This window comes from Phyllostomus discolor, chromosome 4 (assembly GCF_004126475.2).
Source record: "Phyllostomus discolor isolate MPI-MPIP mPhyDis1 chromosome 4, mPhyDis1.pri.v3, whole genome shotgun sequence".
In the NCBI taxonomy this organism is placed as follows: Eukaryota; Metazoa; Chordata; class Mammalia; order Chiroptera; family Phyllostomidae; genus Phyllostomus; species Phyllostomus discolor.
Window position 1 is genome coordinate 102506062 of NC_040906.2, and position 25417 is coordinate 102531478.

General features: G+C 37.1%; 1 protein-coding gene across 6 annotated transcripts in view; it reads left to right on the top strand.

The window, feature by feature from the left end:
• The window catches only part of UGGT1 (UDP-glucose glycoprotein glucosyltransferase 1), a 187501-nt gene that overhangs the window by 39345 nt on the left and 122739 nt on the right, over nucleotides 1-25417 (top strand). For all 6 annotated transcript variants that reach the window (XM_028510702.2, XM_036023724.1, XM_036023721.1 and 3 more), the window contains exons 7-11: nucleotides 3391-3487; nucleotides 5088-5166; nucleotides 7803-7903; nucleotides 14182-14281; nucleotides 15305-15365. In XM_028510702.2, coding sequence (XP_028366503.1) covers nucleotides 3391-3487; nucleotides 5088-5166; nucleotides 7803-7903; nucleotides 14182-14281; nucleotides 15305-15365 — 438 coding nt within the window. The remainder of the gene's footprint in view (nucleotides 1-3390; nucleotides 3488-5087; nucleotides 5167-7802; nucleotides 7904-14181; nucleotides 14282-15304; nucleotides 15366-25417) is intronic.

Below are 25417 nucleotides of genomic sequence, written 5' to 3' on the forward strand. Positions count from 1 at the left end.
CACAGAAACAAAAAAAAGAGTCACTTCAAATGGGGAAACAAAGAAAGAACCCTCAGTTGAAAGGAATGGAAGAATCATCAGTAAAAGAGCTAAATGAATTGGAGGCAAACAATCTAATAGACATAGAATTCAAAAGAATGGTGATAGGAATGCTCAAGAACTCACAGACTACTACAAGGAATTGAGTAGGAACTACAACAGTAAGAAAAAAGAAATAGAAACTATAAACAAGGTCCAGAAAGAAACGAAGAATACAATATCTGATAAAAAAAATACACTAGAAGGAATTATAAATGGGCTAGATGAAGCAGAGGACTGAATTAGTGATCTGGAAGACAAGATAGAAAGAAATACCCAGGCAGAGCAACACAAAGAAAAAAAGACTCAAAAAGTATGATGGTAGCCTAAGGGAACTGCAGGACAACATGAAACGTAACAACATTCACATCATAGGGATATCAGAAGGAGAAGACAAGAGATAGAAAGGGATAGAAAACCTGTTTGAAAAAGTGATGACAGAAAACTTCCCTAACCTGGAGAGGGGAAAAGCCATGCAAGTTCAGGAAGCACAGAGGGTCCTAATCAAGATGAACCTGAAGAGGCCCACTCCACAACACATCATAATGAAAATGTAAAATTTTAAAGACAGAGAGAATCTTAAATGAAGGAAGGAGGAAATAAATGGTAACATACAGGAAGCTCCCTTAAGATTAGAAGCTGATTTCTGAACAGAAACACTACAAACCAGAAGGGAATGGCAAGAGATATACTGAGCAATGAAAAGCAAAGGCCTGCAAGCAAGACTACTCTATTCAGCAAGACTCTCAGTTAAAATGGAAGGCAAAATAAGGAGGGTCCCAGAAAAAAGGGTTAAAAGACTATACCTCCACTAAACCAGTGTTGCAAGAAATGCTAAATGGACTGCTTGAAGAAGATGATGTTTAGAGTGAGACAGAGAGGAACACAGGTACGAAAGGAAATAATGCCAATGACTAAGCACCTGTCAGTAGTAACCATAAATGTAAATGGATTAAATGCTTCAATCAAAAGACATAGGGTAGCAGAATGGATTGGAAAACATGACCCACACATATGCTGTCTACAATAGACCGATCTCAATAAATGGTGTTGGGAGATCTGGACAAGTAGATGGAAAAAAATGAAACTAGATCACCAACTTATATCATGCACCACAATTAAAGACTTAAATTTGTGACCCCGTAAAAGTCCTAGAGGAGAACATAGGCAAGAGAATCTCAGACATTCCACACAGCACCATTTTCACTGATATATGCCCCAGGGCTTGGAATATAAAGGAAAGAATAAACGAATCATGCTACATTAAACTAAAAAGCTGTACGACTAAAGAAAAAACATCAACAAAATTAAAAGGGAACCAACTGTGTGGGAAAACATATTTGTCAATGATTTCTCAGACAAGTGTTTGATCTCCAAATTATATGAACTCACTTGACTCTACACTAGGAAGACATACAATCTAATTAAAAAATGGGCAAAGGACTTGAACAGACACTTCTCCAAGGAGGATATACAGAGGTCCCATAGACAGATGAAAAAAATGCTCAACACCAGTAGCTTTTAGAAAGGTGCAAATTTAAACCACAATGAGATACCACTTCACATCAGTCAGAATGGCCATCAAATAAATCAACAAACAAGTGCTGGCGAGGTTGTAGAGAACAGGGAACCCTCTCACATCATATGGAACTGATTTGTTTAATTCTGTTCTTTTCCAAACCTTTATTTTTTTTCCTTTTTGAAACCTTTTCATAAGATTGAAAAGGAAGGATTTCTAAAGGTAAAGTCAGGCAGAATTCATTGAAAACGAAGCTTTTATATCCTTGTATAACATTTAGCATTTAAATTATTTATATTTAAAGATTTTTAGCCTAAAATTTCCGCGTCCTAATAAGCTGGATAAATGTTGGGTGCTAAGCCCATGCAAGTAAAATAAAGATTTTGGATGAAAACTTCTATGAGCAGAAAACAATTTATTAATATCCAATTTTTGACAACTGTTTTCCTTTCCTCTATACACAGACTCTGTTTCTGTTATCAAAGATTAAATGTCTACAGGACCATCCTCATTCAGGGTGGTGATAAGCCTGTGACATTTGATTAGCTCAAACCCTGATATAAGATATTTGAATTCAATAAAAAATATAAACATGCACGTATTTACACCCATGGTCCCAACAAAGCACTTCTGGGTTTGAAACTACACTAATTTTCAACACTGCTATGTAGGTTCTGGAACTCTTTTTCTGTCTCTCCATTTTGTTACATGGTTTGGTTATTTTTGCTTTTTCAACTATTTCCCTTCATCTGTTTTTAGTATTATTATTAATATTATTGCTATTGAATCCTCAACCCGAGGATATGATTATTGATTTTAGAGAGGTAGGAAGTGGGGGAGGGAGGGGGAAGAGGAGAGAGAGAGAGAGAGAAAGAAACATTAATGAGTTGCCTCCCATTCACACCCCAACCAGGAATCAAACCCACGACCCTTTGGTGCATGGGAGGATACTCCAACGAGCTGAGCCACTTGGCCAGGACCCTTCACCTGGTTTTGCTTCTAACTTGGAATCCCCATTCTCATACACGTGGATATAAAATGTAAAGTAGGCTAGGATTCCCATGGAATTTTAAGTGTATTTTGAGTGTGTAATCCTAGGTGTTGTATTCCATCGTGTAAACATACAATGGAATTCTATACTGCAGAAAGAAAGAAGGAACTCCTACCTTTCAAGACAGCATGGATGGAACTAGAGGGTATTGTGCTAAGTGAAATAAGCCAGGTGGTGAAAGACAAATACCATATGATCTCACCTTTAAATGGAACCTAATCAATAAAACAAGCAAGTGAGCAAAATATAACCAGAGACATGGAAGTAAAGAACAAACTAACTGTAACCACTGTGTGTGTGGGAATAATGGGAAAGAAGGGGAAGGGTTGTCCAGGAATATGTATAAAGGACCCATGGACAAAGATACAGCAACAGGGAGTATTTAATGTGGAAGATGGGGATGGGTAGGGCGGGGAAGAGTAATGGGGGAAAATGGGGACAAGAGTAATTGAACAATAATAAAAATATCTGAAAAAAAAAAAAGATGGGGAAGGGCCTTTAAGAACAAGTATAAATGACCCCTGGATATAGACAACAGGGTGGGTATTGACTATGGGAGTGGGGTTGGGTGGAGCAGAGGAGAGCAATGTGGGTAAATTGGGGCAACTGTAATAGAATGACAGTTAAAATAACAGTTAAAAATCCTAGGTGTTGGATACAAGACATTAACATGGTCATGTTCTGTATAATATGACATGTAAAGAGCTCAGTAGTAATGTTTGAATACTTGTTCTGTTTGCAGAATCCCAGAAAAGAGCCTGTTTATCTCTCTGGCTATGGTGTGGAGCTGGCCATTAAGAGCACTGAGTACAAGGCCAAGGATGATACTCAGGTGAAAGGTGAATTTGTAAATTAGACCCAAGTGGTTTTTTTTTTTTTTAATTTGAGTTAAAGGGGAATTTGTTTCCTTAATAAAAAGAATAGATTTTTAAAAAAGATTTTATTTATTTTTAGAGACTAGGGAAAAGAGGGAGACAGTGGGAGAAAAATCAATGTGTGGTTGCCTCTCATGCATCTCCTACTGGGGACCAGGCCTGTAACCCAGGCATGTGCCCTGACTGGGAATTGAATAGGTGATGCTTTGATTCTCAGGCCCAGGCTCAATCTACTGGGCTAAATCAGATAGGGCAATAAAAAAAAAAAGAATAGATTTAGGAATCTGATGAGCTTGTGTTTGAATACTTGTTCTGTTACATCTGAGTTGGTGACATTAAGCAAATTCTCTATGTCCTAATATTTTTCTGTATAGAGTACAGATAATGATATATATCTTTTAAAGTATTTGTGAGGAGCCTGGTGATGCAGCTCAGTCGTTGAGTGCTGGCCTGTGAATCAAAAGGGTGCTGGTTCAATTCCCCGTCTAGGGCACATGCCTGAGCTTTGGGCCTGGTCCCCAGTGCAAGGCGCATGGGAAGCAACCACACATTGATATTTCTCTCCCTCTCTTTCTCCCTCCTTCCCCTCTCTAAAAATTAAATAAATAAAATCTTTAAAGTACTTTTGAGGAGAAAATAAATGTATAGGTAAGAAATTAGCACAGTTTTTTTGCACAAAAAATGTTTAATAAATTAAGTAGCTATTGTTGTTGATGATATGTAGTTTACAAATAGCCATTAATTGTGTCCCAACATGAAATCTTAAACTATCCTATAATTAATGAACAATTTAATGCTTTTTATTATTTTCTATATTTGGAAGAGTTTTGTATAGATACTTGTTATCATACTCTAGGGTTTTGAATTTATTATTTCAACTACAGCTTTTATATACAGTCTTTTATATTTCTTTTGAGCTCATTTTAATGATAAAAAGGATTGGCTTGGGTACATGGAAGATAGCCTAGTAATGCATTATAGTTCTCAGTAATTCTGTTCAGGATTAAGTTGTTTAGATGCATATTCTTTACAATTTTGATGTTGAAAAATCCATTGTTTGTAATATTAAAGGTATTAACCTTGGGACTTTTAACATGTTATTTTCCAACAAATAAGGGGAAAAATGTATTCTTTATTCAGAAACATAAGATGTATTATAAACACATTTCTTCTCTCTGTTTATTACCATTGCAAAATTAGGTATTCAACATTTAAAAAAATATTTTATTTTATTTATTTATTTTTAGAAAGAGGGGAAGGGAAGGAGAAAGAGAGGGAGAGAAAATTCAATGTATGGTTGCCTCTTGCATGTCCCCAATTGGGGACCCGCCCCACAACCCAGGCATGTGCTCTGACTGGGAATCAAACCAGCGATCCCCTGGTTCGCAGGCTGGCACTCTATCTATTGAGCCATTCCAACCAGGGCAGGTATTCAGCATTTTAAATGGTATCATAATTTCACATGTTTCTCAATTTTTAAAAAATATTACTCAGACTTATGAAATTAATAATGTTTTTATTTCTAGTATGAGTGATTAGACATGTGTTTGTTGTGCTTTTATAGGTGCTGAAGTAAACACCACAGTGATAGGAGAAAATGATCCTATTGATGAAGTTCAAGGATTTCTCTTTGGAAAATTAAGGTATGTATATACTTTTCGGAAGTGGTCTTACTGTATTTAAACCTCCACGCTTCCTCACACTATGAACATCATCTTTTTCATTGCTATCTAAGTTACAGAGCTGCCAACAATATTTCATATGTTTGATCTGATATGAAGAGATGACCGCTTAATTATAGGACAGTTTATGATATCCAGTCATTCAGAGCACATATTCTTAAATGATACAGTGACTACCTGTTTATGGGTTAAATTGATTTTCTTTTCTGGGCTTTGCAATTGATGGCACAAAATATACAAGCCATTTTTTGATTCATAATAGGAGAAAGCTAACTGCTTCAGTCAGTCTTCCTGAGAAGATCAAATGTATTTTAAGTTAGAGAAGTTATAGCCTCTAACTTAAGTCATAGCTTCATTTATTTACTTATGCTAAACATAGTCTGAAAAAAAGGCAAAAGAGGTGTGTCGAATCTGTAGACTTTATACCTTTTATTAGTGTTTATTCTGTGTGAAAAAAGATAGAAAGTAGTTTTGTTTTGAAGAAAATTTCATAACAATTTCACAAAAGTAGCATAGGATTTTAAAGTTGAAAGGTCTTCATAGCTCTTCTTTTAAAAGTTGCAGTTACTTCTGATATGACTTGATAATTGTTCAGAACCCTGAATTCTGCTTCATCTGAAAGTATTAAGATATCTATGGTGTACTTTTTTTTTAAGGAAAGAATCATATAGAAATAATATATATGGTCTTAGTTTCATATACTTGCTTTAATGTTTGGCTGAGTGAAATGCCTTAACCAGACTGACAATTTAACAGAGATGACTTAGTTCATGTTAAATTACTGTGGGCATGTTGTGTTCATCGTGTGCATATGTACGTTTCTTTTTGCTTAACAGCAGTTTTGGCTTCAGTAGTATGTGAACAGATTCCTTCCCTCCCCCCGCCCAGGATTCCAGAATTCCTTTAAATATTCACGTGTTTAAGTTTGTTTTTTGGATAGCATTATGATTTCTTGTATTTATAGCACAAGGTAGTATGTAGAATATTGAAGACATTTATTCTTTTTGTATATTCAGAATAGTTATTTAGCTACCTAAAGCAATTGGACCATTTTTTGATATTTTTATCATGAAGAAGAGTTTGTAGTGACTGATTGGAAGTGGATTTGCTGGATGGTAAAGGACCTGAGTAAATATACTTTCTGCATGTTGTATTTAAGAAATTTTGATGCTATACATCTGAAACTGGTGAACAATAGTATTGAATGTAAATTGAGGTTGAAAAATTAAAAATATATAAAAACAAAATTTTGAGATTCTAGCATTTGAAAGAATAGAATGATTCTACCGGCCATCTGTCTCTGTCTAAATGATATATCTCTTCTTTACAACTTCTGTTGTACTAGCTTTAAATAGAGTGTACTATATTTCAAGGTGAAACTAAATAAAACAGTCTTGGTTAGCTTGAATTGTATTCATGTGACCAAAGGATTTATCAGTATGTAGTGGAAAGAAATTCATTTGAGAACCAGTAGTGATACAGAGCCAATTTTACTTTGAGAAATTATAAATACTCAGAAAAGGACAGAAAATAATATAAGGGGAGACCCATCAAAACAGGAATTATCCTCTGGAGGGTAGGCCCTTTGTGGTACAAGCTTTCCCTGTTAGGCATGTGTTCTAGGAACTCTTCTGTATCAGTGTACCAGCTGGCATTGTTGTGTGAGTCTGTGTTTGGCTTTAGTGAGTTTTTTTTGAAGACTCAGTACATTTGCCCATTTTATGATGGGTGACTTCGGAGCACACTTACTCACACTGTGCTGAGTGTTCAGCAGTTTTTGACCAAAAACGGCATGACCCCTGTGCACCCTCCTCCCTATTCACATGTCATCTGAGCAACTTTATTTTTCGTTTCCTTGGATGAAAAAAGTCCTCAAAGGGAAATGTTCTGTTGATGTGGAAGAGGTGAAACAAAAAGTGGCAGAAACACTAAAAGGCATCAAAATTGAGAAATTTAAAAACTGTTTGGAGCAGTGGAAAAAATGTCTTGATAGGCATATTGCATGAAACAGAGAGTACTTTGAAGGTGACTGAAGTTTAAACATGTAAGAATAAATGTACAATATTTTATAAAAAATAAATTCTGGGTTTTTAGTGTTCCCCTCGTATACCCATGGGCTGTACTTACCACCCAAAATTGATTGTTGCTATCATGCTTGCTTTTCTGTACCAAAGAACTGTTTATGAAGTTTTTTTCCCCAATCTGTGTGTGCATTTATTTAAAAAAAGAAAGGAAGCAAGGAAGGAAGGAAGAAAGGAAGGAAGGAACATGGCGAGTGAAACACTACAGGTAGAAAAGAGGTCCCTTTTGTTCTCCACTCCCACTTCCATTCCTCTCTCTCCTATAACCTAGAGAATCACTGTTGTACTGATTTATGATTTCATTTGTAAATTTTAGGGTTTTTAAAATTAACTTATACTTTTCTATATCAACTTACTTTTTAAGAAAAATAATTATACTTTAATTTTTTTCCTATATTGTAGGAATTTTCCTAATGATAAGATATGAAAATCATGGAGATAAAATTGGAGCCAACTTCTGAGTGGCTTCGAGAAAGAAAAGACACATGCAAGGGACTGATTTTATGTTTCTTACAGAGACCTGCATCCTGATCTGAAGGGACAGTTGAAAGAACTTAGAAAGCATCTTGTGGAGAGCACGAATGAAATGGCACCTTTAAAAGTTTGGCAATTGCAAGGTAATAAAAATAAAAATGTAATCACTGACTTACTTTTTGACTAAATTTTGTGGTATTACAAAAAGGTAGAATTTGAATGTGATTGTATTGATTCACATGATTCAAAAGTTATCACAGATTTTAAAGATAGAGTGACTAACTCTGATTAATCAGAAAAGAAGTCCATCCTGGGGATCGAAGATGGCCACAGAGTAGCTGTAAGCTCAGTCTATTTGCTCCCAGCACTGGACTGGCAGTTAAACTGCAGAGCAATCAACTTGAAAAACCATTTGAGTGTGTGTGAGAACATGTGTGAGTGAGCATGTGTGCTGGTATGTGCATGCATTTGTGTAGTGTGCAAGTGTCTATCCATCTGTGTGAGCACTCAGGGGCAGGTAGGTAGTCTGGGCTTTCCTGGAGGAGCTGCCACCACCACTGCCTGGCTAGTGGTTCTGAGTGCAACAGGCTTGGAGCTTGTGTCATGTTGTGAAATTTTAAACATCCTCAGGAAGAAGCCAAAGGAGTGGCTGCACCTTGGTGACCAGCCTTGCCACTGTGCCCTTTGTGCCAAGCTGGGCCATGGGCCCTCTTGGGAGCCAGGGTCCGGGGACTGCAATATTTGCTGCGGGGCGGGGGGTGGGGCTGTTGCCTCCTCAGCCCTGGGCACCGCTGGAACTATGAGTTGGACAGAGTCTGACTGAGGAGGCTGTGGAATGGTTGAGGAGCCAGGATTGCTGAGGCAGAGAGGCAAGAGTGGCACTGGGTGTGGAAGCCTTCCTGGGAGTGCAGTGGTAGGAGCCTGAGTCTGAAACTCACCTGAAAGAGTGGCGCAGGTGCTGCACCATCATCCCATGTTACAGTTTTGCTGTTGGACTCTTGCCCTCTTCCCCATCCCATTGGGATGCTATGAGACTTGAAAAGAGGATGCATATAGGGTATATTCTATTGATTTGTGTGTTTGTGAGACAGAGAGAGAGAGAGAGAACTGTTGGTGTGAGAGAGAAACATCCATCAGTTGCCTCCTCTGGCTACAGATCCAACTGACACATAGAAGCCCTCTCTTGGCTGAGGCAGATCCTAAGGTGACTTGGGACATTTACTGGTATACCCTGGGACCCAGTGCTGATACAGGCCAGCTTTGTAGAGCAACTTGTTCCACCCTGGGAACAGCCAAGCCTGGAAGAATCAGCCACAAAATGCGAATGGCTTGTAGCTTTGAAAAGGCTGCCAAGGGCCATATGTGGAGAGTACATAACATTGGCTCACACCAGAATCAGACATTAGATTGACATCTAAAGGGAGAAATAAGAAGATGAGCACCAAACTCTGCTGAGACCAATCCACTTGGTTCTTTTTAATTATTTTTGCTATTTTTCATTTTCACAGCCTTATTATCTTTGTATTTATTTTTCTTTTATTTTTGCTGCTCTATTTTTTCTTTCCTATCTCCTGTTTTACTCTTAGCTTTGATTACTCCATTGTTCTGTTCCTCTCTACTTTTATTATTTATGTTACTTTCTCTGTGTTCCTTTTCCCTGTTTTCCTTTCAATTTATTAATTAGTATTCTCTTCCCCATGTCTCCTTTCAAAATTACTTTTCTTTCCTTTGGTTTTCTTGTATTCTTTTTCTTTTCCCTCTTTATGTACTATTCTATTTCTCTTCCTGCTTTTATTCTTTGCTTTCTGGTCATTGGTATTACTGTTGTGGTTAGGGGAAGAGCTTGCATGTTTTTTTGGTGTCTTTGTGCTGTTTTACTTTGATCTGCCAGCACCTATATAGTAGCATACAAAATGTGGTAGGGCTTGAGCCTCTTAGTGAGCCAGCTAGAAAGGAGTTCCTAAAGAGTAAATGGGACAATAACAGTCAGGACTCATACAATAGGAGAGTCCACATAACCCACACAAAAGACATTCCTCGAGCATCCAGATCAGGAGATCAAGGAGTCTGCACTACTGGGTCCCAATACTGGAACTCCTAACATATAAGGCCACTCCACAAGACAGAGAGTCAAAGCAGATCAATCTAATACATAGAAACAAACACAAACAGACAACTAAAATGGGGAAACAAAAAAACCCTAATGAAAGGAAAGGAGGAATCTTCAAAACAGAGCTAAGTGAAATTGAGGCAAGCAGTTTATGAGACATACAGTTCAAAGTAATGGTTATATAGATTCTCAAGGAACTTAGTGAGAACTGCATGGAAGTTAGTGGGAATTACATTTTCATGAAAAAGGATATAGAAACCTAGAATAAGAACCAGTTGGAAATAAAGAATGTGATACCTGAAATGAAGAATACACTAGAAGGAATTAAAAGCGGACTAGATGAAGCAGAATATCGAACTGGCAAGTTGGAAGACAAGGTAGGGAAAAAAACACCTAGTCAGAGCAACAAAATGGAAAAAGACCAAGAAGAATGACGATAGTTTAAGGGGGCATTGGGACAACATGAAATATAATAGTATTGCACCATACAGATACCAGGAGAACAAAGGGAACAAGGGATAGAAAACCTATTTAAAGAAATAATAACAGGAATTATCCATATTTGGTGAGGGAGAGAGTCACAGGTTCAGGAGGCACAGAGAATCCCAGTTAAGATGAACCCTAATATCTAAAAGAATTAGAGGAAAAATGACCAGCAAAGCCCAGAGTTAGTAGAAGGAGGGAAATTATGAAGATCAGAGCAGAATTAAATGACATAGAGACTAAAAAAACATTTCAAAGGATCAGTGAGTCCAGGACCTTGTTCTTTGAAAAGATAAACAAGAATGATAATCCCTTACCAGACTCCTCAAGAAAAGAAAAAGAGAAGACCCAAATAAAATCAGAAATGAAAGAGAAGTAGCAAATGATACCATGGAAATACAAAGGATTATAAGAAATTACTAAGAACAACTATATGCTAAGAAATTGAAAAACCTAGGTGAAATGGAGAAATTCTAGAAACATATAGTCTTCCAAACAGAATCAGGAAGAAGCAGAAAACCTGAATAGACCTTTAACAACTAGAGAAATTGAAGCAGTAATCAAAAAAATCCTGGCACACAAAAGCTCTGGACCAGATGTCTTTACAGGCAAAATTTACCAGACATTCAAAGAAGAACTAACGCCTATCCTTCTCAAAACATTGCAAAAATTTGAAGAAGAGGGAATACTCACAAACTCTTTTAATATGGGGCCCGTATTATCCTAATTCCAAAACTATCTCATAAAGATAGACACTAAAATTCTCAAGAAAATACTAGCAAAGGTAGTATTTGCTACCTTTTTAAGGTATCCAGCAATGCCTTAAAAAGACCATACACCATGATCAAGTGTGATTTATCCTGGGAACGTAACAATGGTACAATGTTTGCAAATCAATAAATGTGATACCTCACATAAACAAAATGAAAGACAAAAACCACATGATCATATTTATACATGCAGAGAAAGCATTTGATAAAATCTAGCACCCATTTATGATAAAAACTCTCAGCAAGGTGGGACTAGAGGCAGAGAACTTCAACATAATAAAGGCCATAGGCAAAAAACTACTGCCAACAACACATTCATGGGCAAAAACTAAAAGCATTTCCCTTAAGATCAGAAACAAGACAAGGGTGTCCAGTTTCACCCTTCTTATTCAACATAGTGCTGGAAGTCTTGGCTACAGTGATCACACAAGAAGAAGAAAGAAAAGGCATCTAAATCGGAAAGGAAGAAGTAAAACTGTCATTATCTGTAGACAACAAGATAGTATACATAGAAAACCCTGTAAGTTCCACCAAAAAACTACTTGACCTAATAGGTGAATTTGGCAAAATTGTGGGATACTAAGTCAATATTCAGAAATTGATGGCCTTTATGTATGCCAACAATGAACTCTCAGAGAAAGAAAAAGATCTTTAGCAACAACAACAAAATAAAGTACCTAGGAATAAATTTAACCAAGGTGTTAAAAGATCTATATTCTAAAAACTATAGAACACTGAATAAAGAAATTGAGGAAGATACTAATAAATGGAAGCATAGACCATGTTCATGGGTTGGAAGAATTAACATCATTAAAATGTGCATACTACCCAAAGCAATCTATAGATTCAATGCAATTCCTAATAAAATATGAAAGGCATATTTTACAGATCTAGAATAAATATTCTAAAAATGTATATAGAACCAAAAAAGACCCCCTATAGCCTCAACAGTACTGAGAAAGAAGAACAAAGTTTGATATCACAATTCTTGATATCAAACTATACTAAGAGACCCTTATAATAAAAAGTCTAGTACTGGCATAAAAACAGACACATAGATCGATGGAACAGAATAGAGAGCTCGGAAATAAACTCATGTCTTTAGAGTCAATTAATTTTTGACAAAGGGTGCATGAGCATACAATGGGAGTTAGTCCCTTCATTAAATGGTGTTGGGAGAACTGGACTAGTACATGCAAAAAAAAAATGATACTAGGCCACCAACTTACAGGACACACTAGAACAAGTTCAAAGTGGATAAAAAAACTTAGATATAAATTGGGATACCATAAAAATCCTAGTGAAAAACATAGGCACTATAATTTCAGATATCTCATATAGCAGTATTTTTGCTGATATATCTCCTAGGGCTAGAGAATTAGAAGAATAAATATAGACAAATGGTTCTACATGAAATTAAAAAGCTTTTGCATGGCTAAATAAACTATTATGAAAATAAAAAGGGAACCAACTGTATTGGAGAACATATTTGCCAATGATACTTTGGCAAGGGTTTAATCTCCAGAATATATAAAGAACTCACATGACTCAACACCAGGAAGACAATTAATCCAATTAATAAATGGGCAAAGAACCTGAATAGACACTTTGCGAAAGAGGATGTAGAAATGGCACATAGACATATAATAAGATGCTCAACATCACTAGCAATCCGAGAGATGCAAATCAAAATCACAGAGAGAGATCACCTCACACCTGCCAAAATGACTATCATTAATGAATCATCAAACAACAAAAACTGGTGAGGATGTGGAGAAAAGGGAACCCTAGTGCACTGTTGGTGGGAACCGCAGGCTGTAGTACACTATTGGTGGGAATGCAGACTGTTATAGCCACTGTGGAAAACAGTATGGAGTTTTCTCAAAAATTAAAAATGGGACTGCCTTTTGATCCAGCAATCCCACCGCTGGGATTATCTGCTAAGGATTCTAATCACCAATTCGAAAGAATTAGGCACTACTATGTTCGTAGCAGTGCTATTTACAATAGCCAAATGCTGGAAACAGCCCAAGTGCCCATCAGTAGAGAAGTAGATTAAAAATAATCATGATACATTTACACAATGAAATGCTATGCAGCAGAAAAAGAGAAGGAATTCTTGCTTTTTGCTACAGCATGGATAGAACTGCAAACTATTATGCTAAGTGAAATAAGTCAGTAGATGAAAGACACATATCATGATCTCACAAGAGGAATCTAATAAGGAAAATAAACTAATGAGTAAAATGGAACCAGAGACATGGAATCATGGATAGACTGACAGCAGTAAGAAGAGAAGGGGGAGGTGGGGACTGATTGAAAGAAGGTGAAGGTATTAGTCAACAAACATTCATGAAGGACCCATGGACATGAACAACAGTGTGGGCATTGACTGGGGATGAGGGTGTTGGGCTGGATGGAGGGAGGAGTTGGGGGAAATAATGGGACATCTGTTTAGTATAAACTATAAAAAATTATGAAATAAAACAAAACTCCTTTTATAGACATAACAGAATGGAGAAGTAATACATGTAAATGAGTGCCAGACCTTTCTTTGACCAAATGCGTAAGCTTATAGTGTACAAACATATTTGTCTTGGTCTTCATTTATCTTTATACATTTACTAAACAATGTACCTATCAAATGCCAGAGTCCTGTTAGTATGGGAGAATGTATGTTTGCATTTCTTGTACAAAATATCAAGTATTTTATCAAGTATTTTTTTCTCAAGATAATTTACTAAAAACTTTCATTATACTTTTTGAGGTTTGTTGTAAATTCAGAAGGAAAAGGATTTGAGATGGATTTATCCTGTGCCAAATGTTTTCATATGTGCCCTATTGTTTTATGCAGGTGGATCAAAAAATGGTTATAATAAACACCCTAGGTCCGAGGAAGTCAGTAAAACTTGAAATTGTATGATGGGCACTCTTCAAAAAGGTTTTATTCTAAGGCATTCTTAGTTACCAAGAAAATAATGGGAGATAAATGTGTTTTTTTCCTATTTCTTATTGCGTTATATTAATATACTTTATATTGTATTTGACATTGTTACAGATCTAAGTTTCCAGACTGCTGCCCGAATATTGGCTGCTCCTATTGAATTAGCTTTGGTGGTTATGAAGGATCTTAGTCAAAATTTTCCTACCAAAGCCAGGTAATATAGAATAATAAGGTTTTGAGGCATTCATCTCCTGAACATACTCCTAATTAGCTTCACGTTCATATCCAAAGTGAATCAATTAAAATACACAAGTGCTCAGAAAAGGAAAGTTTTCTTACTACTAATACCATACTGCTAATGGTACTCTCCTTCTGAGAAGGTGGCCAGATTCTGCATTGTGTGGTTGATGAGACCCATATTGGTTGTATACCTGGCACGACATTTCCTAGTTGTATGAACTTTGTAAATAAACACTTTCCTAAGCAGTGAAATGGAAATAGCGATAACTGCCTTTCTGGATTGGATGAGTTAACAAAATCTAATGTATTGAGCATAACCATTCTAGGGTCTTACATGGATGGTAATGTTTTTCTTTCTGAAGAGTTTCATATATATCATTTTATTTAATCTTGATGAAGAAAATGGTTTATAGAGGCTGACTTGTTCATAATGACAGAGTAAGATTTTGAATACAGTTTTCTGGTATTGCTTTCAATTGTGTAATTGTCCTCTACATCTCCAATGCAAGGCAAAATTGTTTTAAAAGCCAAATTTTTAGAATTTCTTTATTTGATTAGTCTTGAAAATACTTCTCACACAGGACTTATAAATCATGTAGTATGTTCTCCTTTATTCCATCCTCACCACAAGTTCTTAAATGAAATGAGCAGTCTGTTTCCTTAATTTATTTAACATTATTGTCTAACCTGTGAGCTGTAGAGATCATATACAGGAATAGAGTTATATATACTTAACTAAGATCTTGGAAATAACTGCACTTGCACTAAAGTGCTGCCATTACTACTACTTTTCCTTGGTATTATAGCTTATAATCATGAAAAAAATACACATCAGAGAGGAGAAATACATTTATCAATTATAAAAGTTTAAAGTTTTTTTTCATTGGGTTTTTATAATTTATTAATCAATTTATTATTTCATACTTAAATATAGGGAAATTGAAGATGTTGATGTCAAATATTGACCCAAGCACTAATAACGTTTTTATTTCCTTAGAGCTATAACAAAAACTGCTGTGGGTTCAGAACTTAGAACCGAAGTGGAGGAAAATCAGAAGGTAATAACCAATGGAAAATAGTGGGCATTTTGTTTTGTATTATATCTTTAAAGATGAGTAAACCTGAGTTAAATCAGTGACATTAATAGTTTTAATCTTGTTTGATCAAAGATGGTGCTATTTTGATTCATTTCTGTAATCTTTTTTATGTTTTTAGTTTTTAATCAAAGTAGAACATGAATATAATTTAAAGCACCAAATGGTGCCACCTGTTTATTAACAAAAATAGCCCCCCCCAACATATATTACTCCATGTCGCATCCCTTTTCCCAGAAATATCTGCTTCCAACTCTTAGCTGATTCTTCAGACTTGTAACACCCTTAAATTGGTACTTTATTTTTGAGCTTCAAACCTTGTTTATTGACTTCCTATTATAAAGACGAGGTTTAACTTTCACTGCCCCCTCCCATGCATGTCTAAAACAATTCCGTGTTGGCACTTTGTCAAACTCTTTACTTTCCCTGTATTGTTATATATTGATTTTATCAGTTTTTGATCTTCTCTTTTATGGACTGGTTGTTTGTATCTAGTGCATAGCAGGTATCGTGGGGACCTCCCTTTAGCCTCTTTTGTTGAATCTCTGATTCCTTTAATTCTAGGTCTTCTTTGTTTTTGGTTTATTTTCCTATTTTGGTACAGCAAATCATTCTTTAAAAAAATTTATTGTTTTTTTTTCCATTACCATTTAGTCCCCTTATACCATCTCCCCCTGCAATCACCAAATGTCGTCCATGTCCATGGTCCTTTTTTCTTTTTGCTCAATCCCTCCACCTTTTAACCTACCCACCCCTTTTTTAGCTGTCATCCTGCTCTTCATCTGTGAGTCTGTCTCTATTTTCCATGTTACTTTAGTTTGTAGATTAGGTTGCACATATGAGTGAAATCAAGGTATTTGTCTTTCTCTGATTGGTTTACTTCAGTTCTCATAATGTTCTCCATGTTCATCCATAGTGTCACGAAGGGTCAAATTTTCTTCGTTTTTTGTGGCTGAGTGGTATTCCATTGTGTAAATGTTCCATAGTTGCTTTATCCACTTATCTACTGATGGACACTTGGAATATATCTTGGCAATTGTAAATAATGATGCAATGAACATAGGGATCCTTATGTTCTTTTATGTTAGTATTTTGCATTCCTTCGGACATATTCCCAGAAGTGGGAGGGCTGGTCAAAAGGCAGATTCATCTTTAATGTTTTGAGATATCGCCATATTGCTTTCCACAGTAGCTGCACCGGACTGCATTCCCATCAATAGTGCAAAAGGGTCCCCCTTTTTCCACATCCCCACCATCACTTGTTTGTTGATTTATTGACGATAGCCATTCTGATGGGTGTGAGATGATATCTAATTGTGGGTGTAATTTGCATTTCTGTGATCGTTAGTGACATTGAGCATCTTTTCATATGTCTATTGACCATCTGTATATCCTCTTTGGAGAAGTGTGTATTCAAGTCCTTTGCCCATTTTTAATTGGGTTCATTTTTTTGGCACTGAGTTTTATAAATTCTTTATGAATTTTGACTATTAACGCCTTGTTAGATGTATTGACGAATGTGTTGTCCCTTTCTATGGGTCGTCTTTTTATTTTTTTGATGATTTCCTTTGCTGTGCAAAAACTTTTTAGTTTGATGTAGTCCTATTTGTTTACTTTTTCTTTTGTGTCCCTTGCCTGGGGAGATGTATCTGATAAAATGTTGCTACGAGCTGTCTGAGATTTTGCTGCTTATGTTTTCTTTTAGGATTTTTATGGGTTTGGGTCTAATATTTAAGTCTTTAATCCATTTTGAATTTATTCTTATGTGTGGTTTAAGAAGTCTAGTTTCATTTTTCTGCACATAATCTGTCCAGTTTTCCCAGTACCATTTATTGAATCAAGTATCTTTAGCCCATTGTAAGTGCTTGCTTCCTCTGCTGAATATTAATTGACATAAAGGTGTGGGTTTAGTTTTGGGGTCTCTTTTCTGTTCCATTGATCTGTGTGTCTGTTTTTATGCCAGTACCATGTTGTTTTGACTACTATGGCCTCATTGTAGTTTGACATTAGTCAGCGTCATTCTTCTAATTTTGTTCTTCTTTTTCTAGATCACTTTTACTATTCAAGGTGTTTTTGGGTTCCATACAAATTTTTGGAATATTTGTTCTAGTTCTATGAAAGACATCATTGAAATCTTAATAGGAATTGTGTTGAATCTATAGGAATCTGTGTTGCTTTGGGTAGTATGCACATTTTAATGATGTTAATTCTTGTCCATGAACACAGTATGTGCTTCCACTTATTTGTGTCTTCTTCACTTTCTTTCTTCAGTGTCTTATAATTTTCTGAATACAGGTCTTTTACATTTTTGGTTAGGTTTATTCCTAGGTATTTTATTTCTTTTTGAAGCAATTGTGAATGGGATTGTTTTCTTAATTTCCCTTTCAGTCAGTTTGTTATTGGCAAATAAAAATAACAGCTGATTTCTGAATATTAATTTTGTATCCTGCTACTTTGCTGAACTCATTTATAAGTTCTAGTGGTTTTTTTGTGAAATCTTTGGGGTTCTATATGTATAGTATCATGTCATCTGCAAATAGAGACAGTTTTACTTTTTCCTTTCCAATTATGATGACTTTTATTTCTTGTTCTTGTCTGATTGCTGTGGCTAGGGCTTCCAGTACTATGTTTAATAAGAGAAGTGAAAACAGACATCCCTGTCATGTACCCAGTCTTAAGGAGAGCTCTTGTAGTTTTTGCCCATTGAGTATGATGCTGGCAGTAGGTTTGTCATAAATGGCCTAATTATGTTAAGGGGTATTCCCTGTATCCCCACTTTGGTGAGAGTTGTTTTTTTTTTTTTTTTTTTTGGAATCTTTATGGGGACTTTATTCAGATGGCAGGTGATCTGAGAAGATGGGATTTTTACCCAAACAGACCATCTTTTTTTTAAATATATTTTATTGATTATGCTGTTACAGTTGTCCCATTTTCCCCCCTTCACTCCCCTCCACCCTGTACCCCCTCTCCCACCCACATTCCCCCCTTTAGTTCATGTCCATGTGTCATAAGTTCTTTAGCTTCTACATTTCCCATACTATCCTTACCCTCCCCCTATTTATTTTCAACCTACAATCTATGCTACTTATTCTCTGTACCTTTTCCCCCTCTCTCCTCCTCCCACTCCCCTGTTGCTAACCCTCCATGTGATCTCCATTTCTGTGGTTCTGTTCCTGTTCTAGCTGTTTGCTTAGTTTCTTTTGGTTTTGCTTTAGGTGTGGTTGTTAATAATTGTGAGTTTGCTGTCCTTTTACTATACATGTTTTTTTTTAATCTTCTTTTCTTAGATAAGTCCCTTTAACATTTCATAAAATAAGGGCTTGGTGATGATGAACTCCTTTAACTTGACCTTATCTGGGAAGCACTATATCTGCCCTTCCATTCTAAATGAGAGCTTTGCTGGATAGAGCAATCTGGGATGTAGGTCCTTGCCTTTCATGACTTGGAATACCTCTTGTTAGACCCTTCTTGCCTGCAAGGTCTCTTTTGAGAAATCAACTGACAGTCTGGTGGGAACTCCTTTGTGGGTTACTGTCTCCTTATCTCTTGCTGCTTCTAGGATTCTCTCTTTCATTTTTATCTTGGCTAATGCAATTATGATGTGCCTTGGTGTGTTCCTCCTTGGGTCCAACTTCTTTGGGACTCTCTGAGCTTCCTGGTCTTCCTGGAAGTCTATTTCCTTTGCCAGATTGGGGAAGTTCTCCCTTATTATTTGTTCAGATAACTTTTCCACTTGTTGCTCTTTCTCTTCCCCTTCTGGTACCCCTACAATTCAGATGTTGGAACGTTTAAAGATGTCCTGGAGGTTCCTAAGCTTCTCCTCATTTTTTTTGAATTCTTATTTCTTCATTATTTCCTGTTTGGTTTCTTTTTTCTTCCTTCTGGTCCACTCTATTGTTTTGAGTCCCAGTTTCCTTCTTATCACTGTTGGTTTTCCGTGCATCTTCCTTCATCTCTTTTATGTAACCTGCATTTTTTCATGTAATTTGCACCCAAAATCAACCAATTCTGTGAGCTTCCTGATCACCAGTGTTTTGAACTGTGCATCTGATAGGTTAGCTATTTCTTCGCTGAAAAGGATGAGTTCTGGGATACTGATTTGTTCTTCTATTTGAGCCATCGCTCTCTCTTTTTATTCTGGTCTGGTCGCTCTTGTTACGGTGAGGGGCGGAGCCTTAGGTGTTCACCGGGGCTGGGCACCCCAGTCGCTAGGTTGTGACGTTGTGGGTGGGGGTGGGGGCAGGGTCGGCAGGGAACAATGGCGGCAGCCCTACTCTCCTGGGATCTCAGTCCCTTCCCTGGGATCCCAGGCTGCGAGCTCTGCCCTGGTCCACAATCGCAGCCTCACTGGGTCCGCCTGTTGCCGCTTGCATACTCAAGGTCCATCTGCTGCATGCCCCGGATGGCTTACTCTCTCCTGGCTGCCTTAGGCGCCCAGCTCTCCCCGCACTCTTCGTGCTTCAACTGGCGCCGGTCTCCACCCTTCCTACTGGTCTGGATGAACGGGTCTACTTCAACTTCTTGGCTGTCCAACTTCCATTCAGATAAATTCTCTGTCAGTTCTGGGTGTTATTCTGCCTCTAAATTGTTGTTGTTCTAATCCTGGTTGTGCTTGGAGGTACGGTGCGTCCATCTCTGCCTCCATCTGGTTGTGCGTGGAGGTACCGTGCGTCCACCTCTGCCTCCATCTTGCCGGAAGTGCTCCGAGAGTTCTTATCATAAATGGGTGCTGGATTTTATTAAATGCTTTTTCTGCATCTATTGATACGATCATGTGTTTTTTATCCTTCTTTTTGCTTATGGGGTGAATCACATTTATTTATTTGTGAATGTTGTACCAACCTCAAGTTCCTGGAATAAATCCTACTTGATCATGTTGTATGATCTTTTTGATGTATTGCTGTATTTGGTTTGCTAATGTTTTGTTGAGGATTTTAGCATCTATGTTCACCAGATATTAACCTTTAATTTTCATTTTTTGTAGTGTCTTTATCTGGTTTTGAAATTAGGATAATGTTGGACTTGGAAATGAGTTTGGGAGCTTTCCTCCTCTTGAATTTTTGGAAAGAGTTTGAGAATAGGTGTTCTTGAAATGTTCAGTCAGATTTGCCTGTGAAGCCATCAGGTCCCAGGCTTTTTTTCTTGGGAGTTTTTTGATTACTGCTTCAATTTCACTGGGTGTAATCTGTCTATTCAGATTTTCTGATTCTTCTTGATTTAGTTTTGGAAGATTATGTGTTTCCAAGAATTTATCCATTTTAGTCCAGTTTGTCTATAGTACTTTGTATTTCCTTGGTGTCAGTCGTTATTTCTACTCTTCCATTTCTGATTTTATGTATTTGAGTCCTCTCTCTTTTTTTCTTGATGAATATGGTTAAATGTTTGTCCATCTTGTTCATCTTTTCAAATAACTAGCTCTGGGATTTATTGATCTTTTGTATCTTTTTCTAAGATTTTATTTTTTTTATTTCTGTTCTTTAGTATTTCCTTCCTTCTGCACACTACAGGTTTTGTTTGTTGTTCTTTTTCAGGTTCCCATAAGTGTGAGGTTAGATTGTTTAGTTGAGCTTTTTCTTGTTTTCTGAGATAGGCCTGTCCCACTTGGGATTGCTCTCCCTATGTCCCATAGATTTTGGATTGTTGTGTCTTCATTTTCATTTGTTTCCAGGTATCTTTTGGTTTCTTCCTTGATCTCATTATTGACCCATTCATTGTGTAATAACATGTTCTTTAGTTTTTATGTCTTTGTGTGTTTTTCAGTGGTCTTGTGATTGATTTCTAGTTTCATAGCATTGTGGTCAGAGAAGATCCTTGGTATGACTTCAGTCTTCTTAAATTTATTGAGACTTGTTTTATGTCCTAGGATGTGGTCTATCCAGAAAACATTCCATGTGTGCTTGAAAAGTTGGTGTATTCAGGTGCTTTGGGGTGAAATGCTCTGAAGATACCAATTAAACCATTTGATGTAGTGTGTTGTTGAAGGCCGCTGTCTCCTTGTTGATTTTCTGTCAGGAAGATGCATCTTTTGAAGTCAGTGGGGTATTCAAGTCCCCGACTATGACTGCATTTCTGTTGATGTCTCCCTTTATGTCCATGAAGATTTACTTTGTATATTTAGGTTCTACTATGTTGTGTGCATAAATGTTTACCAGGGTTATCTTCTTGTTGGATTGTTACCTTTATCAATATGTAGTGCCCTTCTTTGTCTCTTACTGTAGCCTTGGTTTTAAAGTCTATTTTGTTGGACATAAGTACTGCTACCCCAGCTTTTTTTTCCTTTCTATTTGTATGAAATATCTTTTCCTTCCAATTACTTTAATCTGCATGTGTCTTTCCATCTGTGGTGGAGTGTCTTGTAGGCAGCATACATATGGTTCCTGTTTTCTTATCCATCAGCTACGATATGTCTTTTGGCTGGAGCATTTAAGCCATTCATATTTAAGGTGATTATTATACATGCGTATTTAGTGCCATTTTATTGTTAGTCTATTTTCCTCTGCTTTTATTTTTTCTTTGTCTTTTTCTTCTTCCTTTTAAAGCAAGCCCTTTAATATTTGTTGCAGTATTGGTTTGGTGTTAACAAACTCTTTTAGCTTTTTCTTGTCTGGGAAGCTCCTTAATTCTCTTATTTTATTAATTTTTAAAAAATATATATATATTTTTTAAATATTTTATTTATTTTTTAGAGAGGGAAGGGAGGGAGAGACAGACAGACAGACAGACAGACAGAAAGACAGACATCAATGTGCGGTTGCTGGGGGTCATGGCCTGCAACCCAGGAATGTACCCTGGCTGGAATCGAACCTGGGACACTTTGGTTCCCAGCCCGTGCTCAATCCACTGAGCTACGCCAGCCGGGGCCCTAAAAATATATTTTATTGATTATGCTGTTATAGTTGTCCCATTCTCTCCCCCCCTTTATCGCCCTCTGCCCTGCACCCCCTCCCACCTGCATTACCCCCCTCCCTTAGTTCATGTCCTTGGGTAGTACATATAAGTTCTTTGGCTTCTCCATTTCCTATACTATTCTTAACCTTGCCCTGTCTATTTTATACTTACTATTTATTCTTCTTATTCCCTGTACCTTTACCCCCATTCTCTCCATTGCGCCTCTCCACTGATAACTCTCCATGTGATCTCCATTTGTGATTCTGTTGCTGTTTTAGTTGTTTGCTTAGTTTTTGTTTTTTAGGTTCACTTGTTGATAGTTGTTGGTTTGTTGTCATTTCACTTATTCATAGTTCTCGATATTCTTCTTTTCCTTAGAGAAGTCACTTTAACATTTCATATAATAAGAGCTTGGTGCTGGTGAACTCCTTTAACTTGACTTTTCTGCCCTTCCATTCTAAATGATAGCTTTGGGTAGAGTAATCTAGCTTGTAAGTCCTTGACTTTAATGACTTGGAATACTTGTTTCCAGCCCCTTCTTGCCTGTAAGTTTTCTTTTGAGAAATCAGCTGATAGTCTTATGGGAACTCCTTTGTAAGTAACTGTTTCCTTTTCTCTTGTTACTTTTAAGATTCTCTCCTTATCTTTAATATTGGGTAATATCATTTTAATGTGCCTTGGTGTGTGCTTCCTTGGGTCCAACTTCTTTGGAATTCTCTGAGCTTTCTGGACTTCCTAGAAGCCTATTTACTTTGCCAGATTGGGGAAATTCTCCTTCATTATTTTTTCAAGTAAGTGTTCAATTTCTTCCTCTTCCTCTTCTCCTTCTGGCACCCATATGATTCAGATGTTGGAATATTTAAAGTTGTCCCAGAGGTTCCTAAGCCTCTCCTCATATTTTTGAATTCTTATATCTTCATTCTGTTCTGGTTGAATGTTTATGCCTTCCTTCTCCAAAGCATTGATCTGAGTCCTGGTTTCCCTCCCATCACTGTTGGTTCCCTGTGCATTTTCCTTTAATTTACTTTTCATAGCCTTCACTCTTTCCTCTATTTTGTGACCATACTCAACCAGTTCCCGGAGCATCCTGATTACCAGTGTTTTGAACTTTGCATGTGATAGGTTGGTTATTTCTTCATCACTTAGTTGTATTTTTTTCTAAAGCTTTGATCTGTTCTTTCATTTGGGATATTTTTTTTTGTCTCGGTGCATGTATTACATAGTAAGGGATAGAGCCTAAGGTATTTGGCAGGGCAGGGAAACCCATGTCAGCTGTGTTGTGGCACTGTATGAGGGGGAGATGGCCTAGAGGGAACAATGCTGCTTGCTCAGTTCTCTTGAGGTTTTCAGTCTCTTCCCCTACTATCCACAAGCAAATTGGGTTCTTCTTGTGGTGATTCCCAGGGGGGTGGTTTTGTGTACATTCTAGCAGCCTATGTGTTTCTTTAACAAATACTCCTGTGAGGCTGGGAGTTTCTCCTGCTGCTGCAACCCCCACTGGTTTTTTCAGTCAGAAATTTTGAGGCTCTATTTCCCCATGCTAGAACTCTGGGTTGTGCTGTCTGTCTTGCTCCCCAGTAGTTCCTTCTGGTTTATACATACACGGTGTGGGACCACCTGCACCTCGGGTGGCTGCTTGCCCTCCTCGGTCCTCCATCCACTGCCTTGCTGTGAGTCCTCCACCCTGGCTGCCCATCTCCACCCCTCCTAGTCGTCTAGATGAATGTTTCTTCTTTAGCTGCTTGGTGGTTGGACTTCCATACAGTTCAATTTTCTTGCAGTTCTGTTTGTTTTTTGTTTTTAAATTTGTTGTCCTTCTTTTGGTTGTGTGAGAAGGCAAACCTATGCTTCCATCTTGGCCAGAAGTCACTCCTTTGATTTTAAATTATAGCCTTGCTAGTTAAGGTAGCCCTGGTTGTAGATACTTGCTTTTTATCACCTTGAATATTTCACGTCACTCATATCTGGCCTGACATGTTTTTGTTGAGAAATCAGATGACAATCTAATTGGTGTTCCCTTGTATGTAACTACCTGCTTTCTCTTGTGGGTTTTAGGATTCTCTCCTTTTCTTTAAGCCTTGCCATTTTAATTATGATGTGTTGTTGTTGCCTTCTTAGGACCCAACTTGTTTAGGACTCTTCACTTCCTGGAAAATGTGCCTTTTTCTTCACTAGATTAAGGAAGTTTTTGGTCATTATTTCTTCAAATAGGTTTTCGATTTCTTGCTCACTCTTTTCTCCTGGTATTCCCATGATGCAGATGTTGTAAAACTTCGTTTTGTTCAAAGTGTTTCTTAAGCTCTCCTCATTTTTTAAAATTGGTTTTACTTTCTGGTGCTCTGCCTGTTTATATTTTTCTACCTTGTCTTTCAAACTGCTGACTCGATCTTCTGCTTCATCTAATCTACTGTTTCTTCCTGTCAGTGTATTATTTATTTTAGATATTGCATTCTTTATTTCTGACTGGACCTTTTTTATGCTTTCCATGTCTTTTTTCATTCTGTTGAGTGTCCTTATAATTATTAAACTATCTATCAGATAAATTGTTTGCCTCCATTCATCTAGTTCTTTTTCTTTTTTTAAAACATTTTATTTATTTATTTTTATAGAGAGGGGAAGGGAGGGTGAAAGAGAGGGAGAGAAACATCAATGTCTGGCTGTCTCTGGCACATTCTCTGCTGGGGACCTGGCCCACAATCCAGGCATGTGACTAGAAATAGATCCGGTGACCATTTGGTTCACATTCTGGAACTCAATCCACTGAGCCACACCAGTAGGGCCATCTAGTTCTTATGGAGAATTTTCTTCTTTTATTTGAGATCTGTTTATTTGTCTTCCCATTTTGGCCGCTTATTTGTATTTGTTTTTATGTATTTTTTAATTTAAATTCCATGTTTTCTTTTTATTTAAATTGTTGTTCAAGTACAGTTTTCTGTCTTTCACTCACATCCCAGCCAACCTCCCCAGCCTTCCCCACCTCCCTCCCACTTCCAGCCCCACTTGGTTTTTCTCCATGTGTCCTTTATACTTGTTTCTGTAAACCCTTTCCCTTTTCCCCTGAAATTCCCCCACCTCTCCCCTCAGGTCACTGTCAGCGTGTTCTCTATTTCAGTGTCTTTGGTTATATT